Genomic DNA, 21,210 nt, shown 5'->3' on the forward strand with positions numbered 1-21,210 from the left:
TGTTGGGGCTGCAGCTGGGGCAGCTGGCAGAGCCCTGGCTGGACCTTCCTCCCCTGTTCTTCCTTCCCAGCACTGTCAGGAGATGGCTGTCACTTCCCACCCCAGAGCTGCTGTGAACAGCCCTGAACTTCTGTTGCAGCCTGAGGTTATCCAGAAACAGAGCAGGGTGCACCCTGTCTGACAGGATCTGCTAATCCTGCTGACTGGGGTGGCCCTGGGAGGGTTAACAAAGTGTCTGATTTATTCATTACTAACAGTGATAATTAGCTAACTGTTTAATTACCGCTTCAAGGTGCCTGCCAGGTTGTCAACTGCAGAACAGCTCCAAGCAGCCTCCCCACCAGCGAGGCAGGATGGCTGGGTGGGACTGGCTCCAGGGGAGGAAGGGTCTGTGCTTGAGCCCTGTGGCTGCCTGGTGGTGACAGGGTCACTCTGACCCCCGGGACAGGAAAGAGCAGGGGTCCCCATGTGCCCCCCAACCCAGCCAGGAGCCAGAAGGGCTCTGCATGCTGGACTCCAACACCTCTCCCTGACAGAGGCGGTGGTAAGGCTGGCATGGGGCTTGGGGGTGATCTTGTGTGGCCACAAGACCCCTCTCTGCACCAGGGATCACACTTTCGGTTAACACAAAATAATTTGGCATCTTCACAGGCTTTTTCCCACCTGGGAGCTGCCCCAGGCTGAATTGCCTTTGTGGGCCTGTTGTGAAGGAGCCTGCCATGTCCTGTGGGGGTCCTTAGGTCCCAAAGCCAGCAAGAGCCACTGGGCCTGAGGTGAAACTTGTCCTCCTGCTGAAATAAAATGGAATCCACTGCCTGCAAGTGTGGGGACACTTTGTGTGCACGCACAAAGTGAAAGTGTATAAATGTCGCTGGGGATTAGAGTGGCAGTAGCCAGAGAATATCAGGATTATCCCAAACCCCAGCAAGGTGCAGTGGCCCCTGCCAGCCCTGGGGAGTGGTCTGGGGGTGGACACCTCTCTGAGACCCCCCAACAACAGGGGAGCCCTGCAGCAGGGTGTGCACATGGCCCCACCTCTGCCATGCAGTTTGTCACTGGTGACGTGACAAAGTGAGGCCTGGTTTTTTTTCCCCTGTTTCAAAAACAAACAAAATAGGGAATTTGCTAACTTGTGGTCAGCTCAGAAAGGAGAAGCTCCCGACAAGGGAGTGCTGGGGACGGTGCCCACGAGAAGAGGCACCCACTGCTTGAGAGGATCCTTCAGTGGCATCAGCTCCACGCTGGGGACACCGCAGTCCCTGGGGACATGGGTCCTGCTCTCCTCCTGCTGCTCGCAGCAGCTGGCTTCTGGCATGGTAAGTACCCTGACTCCCTAAGCCCCACGTCACTCCAGGGGAGTTTTGGGATGTGGGGAGGGTTTCCTGGGTGTCTGGTGTGAGTGCCCCATTCCTCCTCAGGTGAGGAGGGCTGATGGCCTTGGTGGGGATGGGGCTGTGCTGATGCTGGACTAATAGGCACACAGCTCCTGGAGGTGAAGGGTGAAGCTGGGCTCCCAGTCATGTGTCCCAAAAGGCTGCTATGGGCTGGCATGGTCCTTGTTTCTGGAGGCTGCTGCTGTGGGCAGGTTTGAGGATCCTTGGCATGGGTAGGCAGAATGTGTGGCACTGCAGGGAAGAGACACCAGCGCCAGGATTCAGAGCAGACTTGGCTGTAACAGCTTTCTGAAGGTCATCCAGAGCTGGCTGCAATTAGAGAGGGAGGACAGTGGTGGAAAGAGGGTGTGTTGCTTGTCTGTGTTGGCTCTGGAGCTTGGCTGCCCTGCCAAGGTCAGAGGAGAATGGAGAGGTGCACGTACCATAGGCAGAGCCTTGGCTGTGGGGAGATAAGAGAGGGAAACTTCCCACCCTTTGGGTTTGGACAGGGTTTAAGATGAAGGAATGGTTCAGCAGCAGCTGTGTCCTGAGGCCCTTTCCAAATAACACTTTGCTCAGATGGGGAAGGAGTTTGAGATGTTTGGTCTGTAGGTGAAGGAATTGGGAAAATCAGCTGCACTGGCACCTTCCAGAGCACCTCATGCCCAGCTGGAGTGTCTGAGGATTGCTGGTTTCTGGTAGTGCTGGCATACACAGCAGGGCTGTAGAGCCAGGATGTGAAGGAAACAGAGCTCAGCCAGCCAAGAAGGGACAGGTGAACACACCTGCTTTTTAAGGCTGCAGAAATGGCCAAGAGGTGATAATCCACCAACCTCAGAAAAGAGTCACTAAGCCTATTTTGAGATTTACAACCAAAGAAGTGGAAACCAGCATTAGTACTCTTGCATTTTGAGGTGCTAGGTACCTCTCAGGTCCTGTGTGGCACTCACCTTAATACTCCTTTTGAGCATGCTTGGGGCCACAGTGAGACTGTGGTGTGAAGTCCTCCTTGGAAGGGGACAGCCTGTGGGGAAAGCACTTAGCATGTGGTAGGCAGCGAATCCTTCTTGGGGCACTGCAGTGCTCATCATTTCAGCCCAGGAAATTTGCATCCCTCTCACTTCAAGTGATATTTACAGCATGTTAAGCAGAATTTTCTAGGTCTGCTGTGCTGGGTACTGGGTTGTGAAGGCTGCAGGGTTTTTAATTTCTTGTGGTTTTGTAGGATAATAGGGACTGTAGGCAGGTCTAATACAGATCTGTGAGAGATCATAACAACAGCTGTGAGGATCTCTCCAAAGGTTCCTTGAGCCATGGCCAGTGCAGATCACAGCTGTGCCATCTTCATGAGGCACTGTCTGCCGTGTCAGGCTGTAGGACACACATTTGTGTGAGTACCAGCACTGCAAAGTTGCACTGTGCCAGGGTTCTATAAAGTAATAGCCTCCAGTAGTAGTCAGAGCCTGACTTCCTTCTCTGACCTCCTGGATTGCAAGTGCATCTTCTGTGAGTACCCAGGGCTGATATAATGTGATTGTTGTGACCTGGGCTCTTGCAGAGGGAGGGTAAGGGGCTCAGATCAAGCAGAGAAAATGTTTTAAACCTGATAATCTTGCATCTGTGTTCTTGACCATCTTGAGGTGTATCCCTGGGGGGTTTGTTTTCTTATTGTGGGTAATCTAAACCTCTGAGGTAGAAGCCCCAAGCAGAGCTGTCATGAGCACGCTTTTCTCCATCCCCGGTCCCCCAGATACTGTAGATGACTCTGGGGAAGGGGTCCTCAGAAATCAAACTTTTCTCTGCTATCATTGAGGGTGGGACAAAGGGAGCTCAGGTCTGGTATGGGCCAGGGCCAGACCTTAGCCTAGTTACTCCCCAGGACTAACTCAAGATCCTGGTGTCTGGCTTCTGTGGTAAGGATCCTGGGCACTGCTGTCATGCCAGCCTTCACTTCTCCTTGGGCCCCAAATGCTCAGCAGAGGAAAGCAGTGTTTTGACTGGCACAGGAGAGGCAGGGACAGAGTCTGCAGCTGTAAGGAGAGGCCATGGTTACACAACCCAAGTGTGGTAAAACCTCTGGCCAGCAGTTACTGGCAGTGCTGCGGAAGCTGCTGGAGAGCAGGAGACATCCTTGGGCTTCGTGCAAGATTGCACAGTGGTCAGCAGGGAGAGAGCCTCCCCCAGCAGCCCTGCTTCCCCATTCTGGAGAAGGACCCGCTGCTCTGACTCATCCCCCAGCACACATGAAGGAGTGGGTGCTTGGTGACCTTCACCTCACCTTGTCCTGCATTGTCTCTGTCTGGTCTGTCCTCACTCCACCTGTGTGGTGCTCATATTGTTGATGTGAGTCTCTAGTGATAGCCTGAAGGCTTTTTCCTCACTGCTCTGGAAGGCACCTACCCAGAGCCCTTTCTGGCCACAGCATCTCAGTAGTACCTGCAAGCTGATGACAGCAAAGATGCACAGTGAGATTACTCCCATTCATTTTGTTTTCTTTCCTTGTCCTCCTGCTGTGGTCAAACCAAGGACAAGTGACAACGTGGTCTTTCTCTGAACTTGTTTGAATACAGCTCTGAGTCAGAAGAGCTTGGTCCCCATGAAATGGTGCAAAAGCCCTGGATGTGGATGGATGGCCAAACCAGAGAGTAGGTGAGGGAAAAGGATCCAGTGACAAAGAGTTAAAGCAACAGGATTATCAAGCCCCACCAGAAAGTGCAGCTTAGCAAAAAGGGAGTAATGTTTTGCCTCAGATATGTGGAAAATGTAGCTTTGTAAATTATTCTAGGATATGTTTTTCTCCACTCTGGGCTCCTCCTCTTTCCACAGAAAGATAAAAGTATAAAACAAAACAAAAGAAACAAACAAAACAAACAAACAAAAAACCCAGCCTGGGAGATAAAATGTCAAATATTCCATGCTCCAAAGATCCTTGTCTTCTCCTTCTCCCCAGAAGGCGAGTGACTTTGAGCTAGGCCTTGTCTGAGCTTCCCCATGGCAACTGTGCCATTGACACACACCAGCAATGCTCTCCAGGGCCTTGAGTCTCATCTTCTCAACCCTTGGTTGCAGTGAGGGAGCCCTCAGCCCAAGATGGCAAAAATGCTGCTCCTTGGGCTCTGAGGTGTGGGCTCTGGATGGCACAGCCCTGAGCACATCTTGTAGCCCAGGGCACACAGTTGCACCTTGGCCATCGCCTTCCTCCCCAGAAGAGCTGTGAGCAGGGGTGGATGAGGATGGGGGTGTTGCAGGGACAGTGTCCATGGCAGGAGGATCACAGTCTGCAGAGAAATGAACTGATAGGCTGCACAGCTCCCTTTCTGATTAGTACTATTTGAATGAGGGTGTGTGTCCCTTTAAGATGTGAGGTTGGGTTAGTGACAGGGAAGGAAAGCAGAAGTTGGAGAATAGCCCTGGATAGGGGCTGGAAGGGGGTGCAGAGCCCCCCAAGCACAGATAGCCATTTGCAATGTGTTTCCTGTCCTCCCTGAGGGACTGGCGTGGGGTGGCTCTACCACTTCTTCCCCAACCCTGTGGAACTGATTCATTTTGCACTTCCCCCCACCCTAAATATAGGTGGTAACTCGAAGAACTCGCTGACAGGGCAGAATGGGGAAAAAATATTTCCCTCTGACACTAAGGCAGAGTAGGACCCTGGTTCCCCTTTATTCAGCCAGCAGAGCAGGCATCTTCAAAGCAGAGATGCATCAGAACTCCGTCTGGTTGTGATGCCAGTGCCCACAGGACTGGTGTGTTGTCTAAACAACTGCAGCTATGGGCTTTCATCAGCTGTTTAGCTTTTCCATGCCTCAGTTTCCTCTCCCAGATAGGAATAATAATAATGCTGTCTCATTTCATAATGTTTTACTGGTGTCTGTGAGGAGAACGCAGTGTGTGACTCCATGATACACATGAGGAGGTTTCCTTCAAAATCCAGTACATGGCAACAAAAAGCCAGTTTTCCACTTCCTAAAGAGTATGCACTGACCTGCAGGAGCCCTCCAGGTCTGTTCTAACTCAGCACCAGTGCAAAAGAGAGCCCCATGCACCAAACTTGGTTTAAACTCCACCAAATGATGCTATGGTCTAACCCAGTTCATAGAGCAGCTCCAGCTCTGCCACAAAAGGAAAACTATTGTAAGAAGAGGCAAAAATCAGCAGGAACAATTGCCAAGCTGGCATTTGCTCTAATCAGCTCCAGATGATTGTTTTCCCTGTCCCAGTGCTCTAAATGTTCAAATGGCAGGGAAGAGGGAAATGTGGAGGGTGGTGTTTCTTCCCTGAAATTCATTCCTTGGAGTATTGAGCCATATGGACCTGGTGGGACAGGGAATGAGCGGAGTGATGTGAGCCAAAAAGCCAGTCTGAATCCCAAGCTCAGCCTTTTCCTGATGCTGAGCAGTGTGAACTTAGCAGTGTGAACTCCAGCAGAGAATCTTTGGGCATCATTTTTGCATTCTCACACTCTCTCTTTCCCTTGCAGGCTCAGCATCTCCAGTGATCAGCCCTGACCTCCCTGCTCTGGTTGTCAACACGGGTGATCCAGTCCTCTTGCACTGCTCAGGAGAGTCTGAAGTTGCATGGAACAGCAAACAGAATACATTCAGTAACCACACCATCAGCACGCTCAGTATTCCCAAGGCCACTTACAGGAATACAGGCACCTATAGTTGTGGTTATGTCAACAGCAGTGACAAGGGCATTGCAGCCATCCACCTGTTTGTGCGAGGTAACCCTGCTTCTCTCTTCCCACATCCACTGGCAGAACAGCCTCCTTCCAGGGAGCCCCTGCACAGGTCCTTTCTGCAGTGCTGTGCTCGTGTGTGTGCTTGGGGAGCACTGCAGCTCCCAGTGGAGCCACAACCATGTGAGTCCACATAAAATGGGGCCCATGGTTAAAGCACTGGGATAAAATGCAGAGCTACATCTCATGTGTATGTGGATCTCTCCTGGATCTCTCCCTCCTTCCACTGTGGCTTCCCTTCTTGAAAAAACACGGATGTAAGGCTGTTCAGTGTTGTAATGAGTGGTGAGATTTGCAAATCAGAGAACTGTATTGCCAGTACCTCGACAAGGGAGAGAGTCACATGAATTACATCCTCACAATGTGACCTGAACCCCAAATATTCATTTATCCCAGAAGAAGCTATGCTGTGGTAGCTCTACCACTTGACTTCGCCCCTTCCCTTGTACCAGACGTGCTGCCCTGAACAGGGATGCTGGAGGTCACATCAGTAAAACTAGCAGCCTGGTGAAAAGTTTAGTTAGAAGTATGCATACTTTTCAGCCTCTCTTATCCGTAGACATTTGTGAGCTGCTTGCTGTGATCCCCTCAAATGCCTTAACTGGAACTGGGTTTGTCATGTGAGTGTTTGGAGGCTGAGTCAGGCAGGCGCTGAGCAGAGCTGCCCCAGCATCGAACTCCCACTGGGGAGCAATGCTGGAGACTTGCCTTTGCTGGAATGTGTTTCTCAGCTTCAGAGCATTTTGTGACCCCTCTCCTCCGCAGATCCCGATAACGTGTGGTACTGCCCCTATTTCCGGATCCGGGGAATTGAAGGGGGGAATGTTGATTTCCCCTGTCTCATCACGGCCCCCGAGTACGGATCCAGTGTGACTCTGGTAATGGATGACTCCTCTCCTCTCCCACCTGGAACCAGCTACTCCTTCAGTGCTGAGAAAGGAGTAAGACTGTACAATGTGCAAAGCAAGCATAAAGGTTTTTACCGATGCCAAGCACAGATAAAAGGAAAAATAATGAATTCATCAAGAATAAAACTGGTTATGGAAGAAGGTAAAGAACTGGGGTTGTTGCTGTCCTAAGGGCCACAAATAGCTAAGCTGGCCACAGTAGATAAGGAAAAGCTCCTTTCCAGTGGCAGGAAAGACCTTCTGAATCTGCAGTTTCTAAAGGTTATTTAATGGAGGGAAAATTCCATCAGCCTCTGGCAAACTGGTTCCTTCAGATGGGTTTCCATGGGTTCAGCAGTCTTCAAATCTTTGCAGGCACAGACCAGAGAAAAGTGTCCACCAATCTCTGCAATGTTCTGCAAGTCCTTGGGCCCCAGTGCTCTGTCACCATGGCAAAAGCTTCTCCTTCCCTTTCAACCCCCAGTCCTGACTGCTGTGTCCTCCCCACAGACATGTGCTCAACAGGGAGCGGTGATCACTAGGGAAGGGGAAGGTGGGGGGTAAAGAGGCTAAAAAAGATGGAAAGGAGGAGGTAGAATCATAGAATAGAGTTCAGGTGAGAAGAGACCTTGAAAATCATCTAGTTCCAAGCTCACTGCCACAGGCAGGGATGCTACCTGCTAGATCAGGCTGTTCAGGCCCCACCTAACCTGGCCTTGAACATTTCAGGATGGGGCATCCACAACTTCTCTGGGCAACCTGTGCCAGTGCCTCACCACCCAAGGTAGCCAGGTCCTGGGGAGTCTCCAAAGCACAGGGAATCACTGGACAAGCTGACAAAGCTGGATCTTTCCCTGCTTGCCTTTGTGCAGCACTGGAGAAAGCGGTGTCAGTGATGATGGACCCTGCAGACCACGTGCGCATCGTGGGTGAACCTTTCCAAGTCACCTGCAGAGTGATTGCTCCTTCCCACAAGTATGACATCAGATGGGTGACAGCAGCACAGACAGTAAGTTGGGGTGTGGGGCTTTCCTGGAACCTGGGGACACAGGGTGGTAAGAACTGCCCAGACCCACAGCAAAGCCTTATACTACCCAACCAAAGCAGCAATTCAAGGTGTAGAAATTTGAATATCCTTTCTTTGGGATGACACAGGATTAAGAAACACCTGCCTATTGTCAGAATCTTGCTGCAAGAGAGGGGAGTGTGTTGTTTCAGCTGAGTCTATTGGACAGGAGCCACAGTACCTATTAAAGCAACATTTCTCCACCCAGCCCTGCCAGGGCTTATAAAGCAGCAAACATTTTCAGGACAGAGTTCTCCAGAGAAAAGCTATGTGTGAAGAAAAGGAATACAGTTCAAAATCTCTGTGATACTGACTTCTAACTGCTAGATTAGGTTAGATGAGGTTTACTAGAAGTCCTTATTATAACTGATGCCTTTATTAAGGAGATGAAACAACACACAAGGTATGTTTGGATCACACAGTATAAGGCCAAGTTGCAGTCAGAAGGCTGACAATAGCTATAATCTAACTGCTGTGGAATATCTGCCCCGGATCCTTGGGTTTGTTGTGGCTCTGGGTCTCCACACAGGTTGCTCTCAGTGGTGAGCTCTCCAGCCCAAAGCAGGCAAAGGGTGTTTGCTCTGCCCTTCCAATGTGTGCTGTTCCCTCTCTGCCTGACAGGTCACGAGAACTAAAAGGACTGACTTTGAAAATGGTGACTACTTCATCAATGACTCCCTGTCCATTGCAGCCGTGACCATGGAAGACAGTGGGAAGTACATCTGTATAGCTAACAATTCAGTAGGATTCAGGAATGCCTCAACAGTGCTCCAGGTAGTAGGTGAGTACTTCCCCAAAAGGCTGGTAGGGCTGAATCACGCACAGCCTTGAGCATTTGATGCTTCTGGCTCCATTATCTTCCTAAATTTGTTGTTGAGAACATAATTCTCACTTGTGCCTGAGGATTTACATGAGAGCTATGGAGCTGCTAGGAAAGGAACTGGTGTTCCCTTTGTATCTTGAGGGGCCAGAGGATATGTTTTGGGCTCTGGATTAAAAATTGGAGTGCTCTTCTCAGTCTCTGTGCCTTTATAAACAGCGTTGAGACAATAAAAAGGGAATGGGGCAAGGTTGTACTGGAAGATCAGGAAAGGCTGGTTAGAAGGAAGGGTGAGCCACATGAGCAGAGTGTGGATCTTTGTCTCTTCCAGTCACAGATCCACACAAGGGGATTCAGGCCTTTTACACACTTGTTTGTATCTCAAGATGGAAAATTCATCCTCATAGCTCACAGGCTGATGATCCAAAGCTGCTGCATACCACAGCTCAGAAAGAAGGCTGAGTCTGAGTTATTTCCTAGTGAGAGGCCAGGATTTTAGCTAAAGGGCCTGTCTTTTATAGTCAATTAGGAGATACTGTTTTTAGCCTCATCACTTCTTAGGATACAGCATGTAAAACTTCTTTCCCCATATGGCTTCACTAAGATTTTCTAGCTCTCATCAGGCAGTGTAATCCAAGGTGCCATGACAAAGAATCGATTTAGAAGTACTCCTTTGGCAACATACCTGTGTAATGTTTCACTCCCTCCTGCAGTCTCCCAGCTGAGGCTGCTCTTTCCAATAATGATCCATTTATGGAGCTGCTATAAGGTTATTCCAGGTCTCTGAACATGCCTGCTGACGGTCATGCTCTCCACCCTGCAGAGAGAGGTTACGTGCACCTGATCCCAGGGCAAGCCACCAGCCAGGAGGTTGCTCTGGGAGAGAATGTGAAGCTGCAGGTCCACATTAAGGCTTACCCAAAACTTCTCCAGTGGGCCTGGGAACACACAAATCCTTTAAAGAACTCTAAAACCACCATATTCAAGGACCAAATGATCTCTGGAAACAACTGGTACGTGCTCTTTGTCTTCTACACTGGCATGTTTCCAAGAGAGCTTTCCTTGAGACAGGCAGGCCCCATTCTACAGAAAACTTTCTGGTTTTAAAGAGGGAAACTGTTCTGCATTTCTGTTTTCTCTTTCCAGTATTATTAGCAAACCACAGAATGATCAGATCAAGGAGGACACCACCCTTCTCTAAATTGGCAGTCTTCTATTTAGAAAGCCTTGTGGAAGTCGCTATCACGTTTGTGATCTGCTTGATCAATTCTGCACTCTCCTTACCAGGAGAAATTGCAGGAGTGGATGAATAGTGCAAAAAACCTTAATTCCCTTACTGGTCCTTGGACCCATCCCCTGCTCTGAGGTTGAAAGAGTGTGCACTGAGAGGCACTGAGAGCCCCATGTCAAAAGAAGTCACAAACATTATGTGAATATGATCCAACAGAGCGTATGGGTCTGCTCTTCCAAAGCCTACAGCCAACTGAGACCAAGAGGAGACTGAAAGAAAATCATTCCATTTGTTGGGGTTTTGGGCAATTCCCGTTTCATTTTCTTAGGGGAAAAAAAAACCAAAACAATCCACAAGAGGAACTGTGCCACTTGGCAAAAATTAGGGCTTTGGGGTGAACTCTTTCTTGCACTGAGTGCAGAGAAATGGGCTGGGCGCAGAGGGGAGTGGGCATTAGCGAGCACAACTTCATGGAAAAACCATTCTGCCAAAGGCAGGAGGACCTCTGACCCTTGAGGGCCATGACTTAGATGTTAAATTGTTTCTGAGCCTTCACCCACCTGTAGCCTTTCAGAAGTGCTGAAGTGCACTTGGTGGCAAAAGGTATTTCCTCTAAGGAAGATGAGTCCCTCCCCACTTCCCCTGAAGAAGCAACTAGCAGGTTCCCTGATGGGCTGGGATTAGTGCTGGGAGTGTTCAGTGCTCCAGAGCACAGGAAGCAGCAGCATCTCACTGAGCAAGGCCTGTGTGCTCTTCACAGTGTTTCTCTGTGAGCAGGTACAACAACACGCTCTCCCTGAACCGCCTCAAGGAAGGAGAGGGAGGGTTCTACACATTTTATGCCCTCAACAATGCGACCAATGAATCAGTTACCTTCAGTATCTCTCTGAAATGTAAGTGCCTCGCCATCCTTTCACCCTGCTTGCCCCTGGGACTGCTTCTCAGTTGGAAAAAAGGTTGGTTGGGGTGCCAAGCTGCTTCCAGCTCAGCAGCCACAGGACACACAGACCCAGCCCAAACATGCCTGTGTGTAGCACAGAGGTTCCTTCTGGTTTATTGTTGCACACATGGAAAGGAAACAGAGCATGGGGGATGTGCTGTTCCTCTGATCACAGCATTCACTTTTTATGTGACTTCCCCAACAGCTTCTCCAAGGGTCTGCAAAATCAAGGTGCCAGCCGATGACCCCAGCACCCTTCAGTGCGTGGCCATCGGGTACCCTGCCCCACGCATCGAGTGGTACCAGTGCCCCGTCCACTCAGACAGGTAAGAGCTGCCCAGGGGATGGAGCAGCTCCAGGCTGTGCCCCTGCCATGCTGGCATTCAGCACCACATGGGCTCCTGGACAGGCAATACAGCAGAGCCTGTCCAGTAACAGCAACAGGGAAGTTGCTCTGCTGGAAAAAGAGGTTCTTGGGGTCTGACTGAGAAGAGGGGGAACTTTTTATTCCTAAAGTCCTGGGCTTGAAGAGATTGCCCACCTGTGATTTATGTTCTCCCCGTGTTTTTCCAAGGAGCAGATAGATCCCTTGGAGAAGTGCCCTGGTGTATGTTACTGCAGAGGTACATCCTGGCTGGCCCAGTCATCTTTTTGGGACTTCCATAGGTCTGAGGTTCTGCAGAGCATGGGTTTACTGAGCTACAGAGTCATGGGAAGCAACTGCAGCTGCCTGGACAGGGCTGTTGTGTCTCAGGACCAGCCACACTGAAAGGAATGATGGCAGAAGACATAAAGTGTTAATTATGTGTGTTGAGCCACATAAAGGCAGTCATGGCTCTGTCTATACAGGGCTGTGGTGTTCAGAGAGAGGTCTTTAACTCAGCACAGAATTACACATCTCACAGAGCTGCAACCTTATTCCCACTGTCTTCTCTCTAGTCTGACAGCTCAGCTGTGAGCTGCTGTGCTGCAGAGGAGCACTCACTGTCTCCTCTTGCCATCCCCACAGGTACAGTGAGGACTACAGATTGATACAGAATGACTCCAGACCCCAGGTGGTGAATGTATTGCCCTTCCAAGAGGTGGAGGTGGAGAGCATCATCCTCTTCCAGGAGCTGGGTGACAATTTCACCTTCTGCTGCGTGGCCATTAACGGAGAAGGGAACGCCTCTGACATGTTTCACTCACTCACCATCACCAGTAAGATACAAACCATCAGTTTGGCAGAGTGGGGGAGAATCTGGGGGCTTTGAGATTACATTCTTTATGCATATCCCCACTGTCTTGCAAGTGAGCTGGAACAGATTCCATAAGCCTTTTATCCTCACAGGTGTGAGGCTTTGGCATTTGCCAGCCCTAAGAGCCATGTGGGAATTTCTGGCTGGGTTATAGCCTGGAGCCAAAGCCTGAGCCACACCATGAACATCTTAGAACTGCAGGACTCATCTCCAGGGCATGGTGCATGCAGCAGTTTCTCAGCCCATGAAAATACAGGGGCTGCATCTTTTGGTGGGGCTGTTCTTGCTGAACAGATCTTGGTCCCCAGTTAGTCTGACCTGCACCTGGTGATGTTTGGGTGGAAATAGGGGGGCATGAGGAGAACCATTGCAGCCTAGAGGCTGGCATGCAGACCTTTCCTCAGCTTCCAGCAGCTCCCAAAAGGGTGTGCTGAGGGTAATGCTGGGCTGTGTGGCATACAGAGGAAGCCAAAGTGAATATCTGGATATTCAACTGGATATCCATATCTGGATATGAAGTGAATTCTGGATATTCATGGATAATCCCAGAGTTGGGATTGAAATAAGAGTGTTCAGTCATCCTGTTTTTTTCTCCTCTTCCAGGGAGTGTCATGGCCCTTCCAAACAAGCTCTTCAGCCCTGTTCTCTCCTCCTGCATAGGGGCATTGGTGCTGCTGCTCCTCCTACTCCTCTTCCTGCTCTACAAGTACAGCCAGGTCAGATTCCCTGCTGCAGGGCAAGGGCTGCCCAGCCTGAGGCCACACAGCCTCTGCTGACAGCCAGGGCAAGGACCATTCAGCTTGGAGGTACCAGGCAAGCTGCCTCCTTCACCTCCCCTGCCTCCCATCTTCTCCCTGGAGTTTCCTGCGGCAGGGCAAAGCTCATGCACCCAGCCTGGTGTGTTAATACCTCCCTGCCCTGGTCCTGAGCCCAGAGGTCAGTGTGGTTATTGTTTGTTGTCAGACAAAAGTGTTCACTCTGTGCTGTCAGTTGCAGCTGGTTTTGCTCTGAGGTCTCCACAAATCCATGGACTGAATTAAGGGAGAAAAGAAAAAACAGTGGTTTGCAGTTTGCATTTACTTTTTATTTGACTCATGCCTTTATAAAAAAAAACCCTGTTTTTATGGAGAAACAGGATGATGTTAGAAGAAGTTGTTTCCAGGAAGACTTGGTCACTATTTTTATATAAGAACTTGCCCCATTTTCTCTGCAAGGCTCATTTCCAGAATTTGGATTCCTTCTCTGTTTTTCCACAAATGGAACCAATCAGTAGCAACCTCTGCTTCATCAGTGGGTGAAAATCTCCTGGTTTTCATCTCTCCCTTTTGGCAGCCTTCCTTTGACAGCCTATCAGGGCTGAAGATTTTGCAGCAAAGTGCTGGTTGTCAGAAGATACATCAGAGCCCTCTCTCAGACAAGCGCCTACAGCTTAGCAGGCAGAGCTGCCTTTGGACAGTGGTCCAGAGGCAGATGGATCAATGTGTAAGCACAGATATGAAATTAATAGCTTTTTGGAAGGGCTTGCAAGCCCAAGAGAAGCAGGACATGTCTATAAATAACATGGTTACCTATCTCAGACAAGTAAGTACCAGCCTTCTCTGCTCAAGGACTCCAGCACTGCTTCTCTGCCTTGCCTGGTTACTTCTGCCATGGCATTCTTGGAAAAGAGAAATTCTTACTTCTCTTTCTCCTTTTTTATTTTACCCCTGTAAGGGAAGTGGGGCTGGGCCAGCTCCAGTGTTCTGCTGTGCTCAGCAACCAGGGCTCCAAGGAAGGAGACACAGTGGGGACACCTCCCTCCAGCTTTAGCTGGTCACTGTCAGCCACTGCTCTGGTGGGACAAGCTGGATCTCCCAGCTCTGCCATCCCAAATGATGGCAACAGGCTGCTTCCAGTGGCAAGAGAGCCCCCCTCAGTCATAGGTGATGACCTGGGGGGACTTCATAACTGCCAAGAGTCCAGGCTGTCCAGCAAAAGCCTCTCTCACTCAGTCCTGATTCAAAAGATATTTGATGGGCTGAAATCTGTACCTTCCCTCTGCACCTGCAGAGCTTGAGCCCCAGCTGGGGCTGGGAAACCCTCCCAGCTTGGGAAACAGTGAGTAACTGGAGTCTCTTCCTTACAGAAACCCAAGTACCAGGTGCGGTGGAAGATCATTGAGGCCTGTGAAGGCAATAATTACATCTTTATCGATCCCACTCAGCTGCCATACAATGAAAAATGGGAGTTTCCAAGGAACAACCTCCAGTTTGGTAAGAAGCCTTCCCTTCTGCTTGCCTGCTGGCATGAAGCTCATCAGAGAGCAGAAATGCTTCAAGAGTCAGAGCCAAAGCTCTGGGTGATATCCAAACTGCATCCAGACATTCCAGCAGCATCCTTAACCAGCCTTGTTGCTCTCCTCCACACAAGGTGGCAAGTGGTAGGGTGTAACCTTCCCTCCCTCCTCCTTTGCTCCAAGGAAGGCTGCAGGGGTCATGTCCCTTCTCTTGGATGTGGGGTCATTCCTGAAGGACAGACTTGGTGAGGCAAGGTTTGGAGATAGCCTCTTTCACACCATCTTTGCTCACAGCAGAGTTCCCCACAGCTGTTTGCCAGTTCCTGACTAAGGGATGTGTCATCTTGTGTGAGCCCAGCAGGAATCCCCATCCACCAAGCATCCTCCTCAAGGTTGTGTGCAGGACAGCTGATCAATCTTTCTCCATAAAATGTCTAAAAAGTACATTTTTCTTCTCTCTGCAGGAAAAACTCTTGGAGCAGGAGCCTTTGGAAAAGTGGTAGAAGCCACAGCTTTTGGGCTGGGCAAAGAAGATTCGGTGCTCAAAGTGGCTGTGAAGATGCTAAAGGGTGAGCACAGAGCAACTTGCAAGGGCTAAAATCCTCTGAGCTCCTCTGGGCAGGATGTAGTGTGTGTTCACCACATGCTGGTGCTCACAGGCTGCAACAGCTCCTTTTTAAAGCTGTTTCTGTGCCAAGTACCAGATGCTGGAATCACATTCTTGCCTTTTTTGTGGACAGAGGAACAGTTAGAGACACAGTTTTCACTCTAAGTGTGTCTCCTCCTTTTGTTCCATAACACTGTCAACAGCTTTTTCTCTCCTCTCCCTTCATCCACCCCCCTTGTCCTCCCTCACTCCTTCACAGTCCTTCTCTCACCTCACAGCATCAGCAGACACGGATGAGCAGGAGGCTCTCATGTCTGAGCTGAAGATCCTGAGCCACCTGGGACACCATGAGAACATTGTTAACCTGCTGGGGGCATGTACCTGTGGAGGTAGGACCCCCCAGCCCTGCTGCCCCCACAGACCCCTGGCAGGGCCCCTGAGTGTGAGCTGATGAGCTGTGTGGATTCTGCTGCCCACCCAGGGAAAGCAAACCTCAGGACAGGTCACAATAACCCCATCCCTTAATGAACCCTTTCTGCTGCTCTCCCAGGCCCAATCCTTGTCATCACCGAGTACTGTCGCTATGGAGATCTGCTGAATTTCCTGAGGAAGAAGGCTGAATCCATAATTATCCAGGATTCTGCCCTGGACACCTCCTTAGACAGTGCTGCTGATTACAAAAACATTGAGCTAGAGAAAAAATACATCCGCAGGTAGGAGCAGAGCTCGGGTGGCTGCAGGGCTGAGCAATGCAGGGCCTGGGTACTCACTGGGAGAAGTGTGAAGAGCACTGTGCTGGGGAGAGATCAAAGTCAAAGGTCTGGGGACTGGCAGGATACCAGGACGTAAAACCCACTGGGCTTGCATGTGTTTAGACCTGCTGATAGTTCCGAGTTTTTCAAAGACTTTGACAGCAGTCACTGAATATCCCACAATAAATCCAAGTTTCAGCTCTGTCTGTCCTTCCACAATTCAGAAACAAAACTTTTTGGTTTCCTGCTCTATTGGGTGCATGGGTTTAGTAGGAAGAAGCTCACTGCTCCCCATCAGCCAAGAGCTTAAAAAAGGGGGAACAGTTCTTGGAGCCCAATAACACAGAGGGCCCAGGTCCCCTTTCTGAATCAGCTTCAAGTTTGCCTTTGCCCTTAAGTCACCTTCTGCAGGCTTGTTTCTCCTCTTGGAGGGTGAAAGGTACTGCTGGAGGGTTCTAACAGCCTGCCCCCCCTCTCTTTTGCTTCTTACTCAGTGACAGTGGCTTTTCAAGCCAAGGTTTGGAAACATATGTTGAAATGAGGCCTGTGTCATCATCATCATCTTCAGCAGCGTCAGATTCTGCGCAACTCAGGGGTGAGTCAAAGGCTCATTTCTGTGACTTCATGACTTCTTTCTTTTGGCCATCCTGTCTGGTTTAGCTCTGGGAACCACAACATGCCACAGTTTGTGTTACTTGCCAGCTTTGCAGCAAATCTAAATCTCTGCTTTGAATTTCAGGGAGAAGCTCAGAGGAAGAAGGTGAAGCCAGGGAGGATCTCCGTCCCCTCAATCTTGCTGACCTGCTACAGTTCTCCAGCCAGGTGGCCCAGGGCATGGCATTCCTCGCATCAAAGAACGTGAGTGCCAAGAGGACCACTGCCCCCTGCACACCAGGTGGGAAACACCAGTCCAGCCAAGCAGGAGCCACTCATCCTGGCTGCAGAAGGCTTGGAGGTCTTTGGATGGGGTAGCCAAGCTCAAGAAAGCTGCTGCTGCTGGAAATGGGCCTCTCTGCTCTGTCTGTTGGGTTCAGACAAGCTGGGCCCTGGTGTCTGGTGTTTACTCCAGAGCCTTTGTCTCCCATGGCCATCATGGGAGGGCAGTGTTACAGGGGGAACCCAGGCCTGTGCATCATGCTGGTATCAACATTTTCTCTCCTGTTTTGACAAGAGGTCAGGAACTTTCTCGTGAATCTTTCTTGTTTTGGCAGCGTCCCTGCTACCCCAGGGACAAGGAACTGAAAGTGGCTGTTGAGCCGACTGCCAGAGCTGGCTCAGAGTGTCAGAGTCACCCTGTGACTGTTTCAGAGATGAGGACACAGTGTCAACAGCCTCCAGTTCTGAGCCTCCCCCTATGGAGAAGATGACAGCCCCTTAAGTGATTAAGGAACAGAGCATGAAATGTCACGGTGTCTTAACATTGCAGATGAAGTGCTTGAAAGAGAGCTACAAACACGTAATTTGTATATGACATGGTGCCTCAGACAGCTCTTCAAGCAGTACATGTTTCCCTTGCCCCTACAAGAGTTGTTTTGGTGGCAGACCTAGGCTGTAGGGAATTGTTTGGGACTGTTGGGGGCCAGTGGCTGGGTCTCAGTTGTGGTCTCTTCTCCCCAGTGCATCCACCGTGACTTAGCAGCCAGGAACGTGCTCATATCAGACGGACGGGTAGCCAAGATCTGTGACTTCGGCCTGGCCCGAGACATCATGAATGATTCCAATTATGTTGTGAAAGGCAATGTAAGTAACAAAAACGGGCACAGGAGAAAGCACAAGGGATGGGGGGGCTGGAGCATGAAGCATAGACAGGGTGTAGCATAAGCTGCCAGTTTGTCCCAGTCTGCAGGACTCTCTGCTCTTCCAGGCCCGCCTGCCCGTGAAATGGATGGCCCCAGAGAGCATCTTTGACTGCATTTACACAGTGCAGAGTGATGTGTGGTCTTACGGCATCCTGCTCTGGGAGATCTTCTCCCTCGGTAAGAAAGAAGTGAGCTTGCAAACATCTTTTGTTTTCTGTGGCTCACTACTGCCCAATGTATCTGCAGAAAAATTTCCAAGAAAGGAGGAAGGTTGACAAAAATCTAGGTTTATCAGGGCTATAAAATGCTGTGTTATGTTTCCAGAGGGACCATTCCAAACAAAAAATCCTAGATCAATTTCTTTAGCTCAGACCTCCCTGGGTAGCGCTGGCTCAGGCAATGTTCCAGGCTGCCTAAAGGCTGCAGTGTTGAACTCTGGTCTGAGAGCCACCTTTGCTCCTTTTCCTGTCACAGGGAAGAGCCCCTATCCTGGCATGGTGGTGAACAGCAAGTTCTACAGCATGGTGAAGCAGGGATACCAGATGGCGAGACCTGACTTTGCTCCCTTGGAAATGTGAGTGGATGCACTGAGATTGACACAGCAGCAACAGGGGGGCTGCAGCTGCCTCATGGCAACATGGCAGGGACATGGCACAGGGACCTTGTCCACAGGTCTGCCTGCTGCTCCCAGGTGTCCGCCTTGAGGTTAAGGATGGATCCTACCAGGCTGCCCCTTGCTCCTGTCGGAAAACAAGGCCTGGGGCAGCCTATCCAGCATCTCATATTTAGGGACAGGAGGATGAGAACATTCATATTACATGTCTACATTCCTGAACTTGGTGGGGTTTTCTGCTGTTTTTTAGTTAACTTCTTTTGGCTCTATGATTATGAGAAGACAAGCCTGAGTAGGCTACAGGAGGGTAATGAGTGTAAATCTGAAGTCTTGGTGGCATAAATCTTGCTGATTAGTTTGCTCCATCCACTCCAGTGCTCACCATTCCTTGGAGCACTGCACTCACCATGGGTTTTTTGGAAGACAAGGGACTGCTCAGTACCGTGTCCCTGATATATAGAGTGCTGCAGGGAAGAGCCTGGGGTTGCAGACCCTCCAGCAGCACCATGCAACCTCCCTGTCCCTGTCTGGCCCTGCAGGTACAGCATCATGCAGGCGTGCTGGAGCCTGGAGCCCACACAGAGACCCACCTTCGACCAGATTGGCTGCTTCATCCAGAAAGAGCTGGAGGTGCATAAGGAGCAGGTGAAGACCTCTGGACAGGAGAAGGGGCAGGATGTCTTTCTCCCTACATGAACACATTTTCTGTGATCTCCCCTAGCTTTAGTTGATGGGAGCAGTGTAGTGGTGGTGGGAAGTACAGAGGCATCCAGCTGAAGGCCTGTCACCCCCCACCATGGCCAAGGAGAGCTGGACAAGGAAGCACAGCTTCTTACCAGAAACCTCTCTGTGCCAGGCAGTCACACACTACCAGGACAGCACCCAGCCCCACTTTCCTAGAATGCTGTGCATTCTCTCAGGATTAGCTGTCCATAAAAGCACAGGCCCATGCCTGCCCTGCTGGTTTGTCAAGCTCTGTGGATACAGCAAAGGGTGGTAATGTGGAGTGAGCACATCCCCAGCTGGTCACCTGCAAGGGAACAGGTGTCATACACAATCAAAGGGACCAAAACACACTCAGGGTGCTGTGTTTCTTCCTTTTCTTTCAAGGACTACACCAACCTCCCCTCCAATGCTGAGGAAGACAGTGGCTGTGATACCTCTGGCTGCTGTGAGGAGTCCTGCGAGCAAGAGGAGAGTGGGCAACCCCTTCTCAAGGGCAACAACTACCAGTTCTGTTAGGTGGCACCTTCACCCTGGGGCTGATCCTTGTCTTGGCTCCACAGAGCTCACCCTAGGACAGACACCTTCTGCTTTGGCCTTCTCTGTGCTTTCTGAAGTGTGAGTGTTACGGACTCTCACCAAAAAGGAGAACGAAGGAGTCACCTTGGGGTCCCTGAACTCTTATCTCACACATAGCACAGAGATGTTAGGATGGGAACAGGCTCCATCTCTACAAGGTACACAGAGGTCCCCAGCACCTGCCTCCCCATGCCCCAGAGAAGGCTGTGGGAGTTTGGGTTTTGTAGTTTTTAAAAAAATACTAGTCACAGCCAAGTAAGACATTTCCAAGTGTCACTTGCATTACTGAACCCTTGTGTTTTATAAGCACATCTTGAAATATGTCTTGGCACTGGAACTGCTCCATACCGTCTCTAGCTGGTTCTGCTCTCTTCCCTTTGTCAGTCTGACCGTGGATGTTGCGGTGTGTTTAGATATAGGTAAAGCTTCTACGTAGCATTAAATATGCACTAACCCCTGCACTTCCTCATGCAATCCACCTCTCTGCAGCTGATGCTTCTGCAGGGAATGTTTGGGTGAAGTGAGCCACAGAGCCAACCCCAGGGTTACGTGAACTTGTGCCTCACTAACAGGACAGAGGGACAGTTCTTTCTCAGGTAAAACACAGCAGAAAACAGTGATCTTCCATGAGGGCACTGACCACAACCCCAATCCAGGAAAGAATGGCAGCTTAAAGAGGTCTAGAAATGATCAATATTACACATATCCTACAGAACTTCTGAGTTACTGAGCACGTAGCAATCACTGCCTTTGTCACTATTACAGACTTATACTAAATTTCCTAAATGTACTTTTACTAGTACAACTGAGGTGATTTTTTTCATAAGCTAGGGCCTAATGCCCTTCAACCTATTTCTCAGCTAGCTCTTGCTCAGGGTTACTACTGCCCCAGCCACCCAGCCCTGTGTACCTACCTGAAGTAGCTGAGGAACCTTCTCAGCTTCACCTGACTTGATGGGTAAAGGATCTCTATTCCAGGTACAGGCAAACTGCAACTGACAGGGCTCAGGCAAACTACAACTGCACGTGGTCTTTGCCACACTGAGCAATTTCATTGTGGGCCATTTCTGATTCTATTAAATCTGGTTTTATGCTAACACCAAGTGATTCACTCCTCCTTACTAAATGAAAAGCTATTGTAACTCTATCTGTCAGCATTATAAAAAAATAAAATAAGATGTTTAACAAAATGAGTCTCTTTAGGGCTCTAAGGACTGTTCTCAGAGAGGAACAACTCAGAGCATGGGTGATGCACTGGCCTACCCACTCACCCTGCAACTCTGTTCCTCAGTACCAGTTCTCAAAACTACTCATTCTTGTGTAACGCAAAAACTTATTAAAAGCAAGATTTTAAAGCTCTGAAGTAGTCCCTGTGTATGGATATAACAGAATGTAATTTCAGTTATGATGATGGGACATCTGACAAGTCACCATGTGGCACATGGCAGCAGTCTCTGGGGCAAGTGCAATGCCAAAGGCAGACAAATGCAGAAGAGATTCAGCAGTGTTTGTGCCTTTTCTCCTGAAGCCATCCACATCTTGTACACAAAAAAAAAAGCAAACCAA

At 49.9% G+C, this 21,210-nt stretch overlaps 1 protein-coding gene across 1 annotated transcript; it reads left to right on the forward strand.

Annotated features, from left to right (window-relative positions):
• Positions 1-1,135: 1,135 nt before the first annotated feature.
• Positions 1,136-21,003, forward strand: CSF1R (colony stimulating factor 1 receptor). Its single transcript, XM_005523569.3, has 21 exons — positions 1,136-1,316; positions 5,854-6,099; positions 6,880-7,164; positions 7,874-8,010; positions 8,689-8,848; positions 9,711-9,900; positions 10,896-11,011; positions 11,264-11,384; positions 12,068-12,258; positions 12,900-13,012; positions 14,422-14,548; positions 15,036-15,140; positions 15,457-15,567; positions 15,729-15,891; positions 16,425-16,525; positions 16,670-16,788; positions 17,548-17,670; positions 17,795-17,906; positions 18,204-18,303; positions 18,882-18,987; positions 19,453-21,003. Exons 1-21 carry the CDS (start codon positions 1,268-1,270, stop codon positions 19,582-19,584), a joined length of 2,907 nt encoding a protein of 968 aa, XP_005523626.2. The 5' UTR covers positions 1,136-1,267; the 3' UTR covers positions 19,585-21,003.
• Positions 21,004-21,210: the final 207 nt, after the last annotated feature.

The sequence above is a fragment of the Pseudopodoces humilis genome, chromosome 17 (assembly GCF_049639895.1).
Source record: "Pseudopodoces humilis isolate 2021_Gansu_Grassland_sample_001 chromosome 17, ASM4963989v1, whole genome shotgun sequence".
Lineage (NCBI taxonomy): Eukaryota > Metazoa > Chordata > Aves > Passeriformes > Paridae > Pseudopodoces > Pseudopodoces humilis.

Bases quoted from the DNA above. Each gene is read 5' to 3' on its own strand.
- CSF1R (XM_005523569.3), top strand. From the start codon at position 1,268: ATGGGTCCTGCTCTCCTCCTGCTGCTCGCAGCAGCTGGCTTCTGGCAT. The intron at 7,165-7,873 runs GTAAAGAACTGG...GCCTTTGTGCAG, and splicing joins AAAACTGGTTATGGAAGAAG to CACTGGAGAAAGCGGTGTCA. The intron at 11,385-12,067 runs GTAAGAGCTGCC...CCATCCCCACAG, and splicing joins TGCCCCGTCCACTCAGACAG to GTACAGTGAGGACTACAGAT.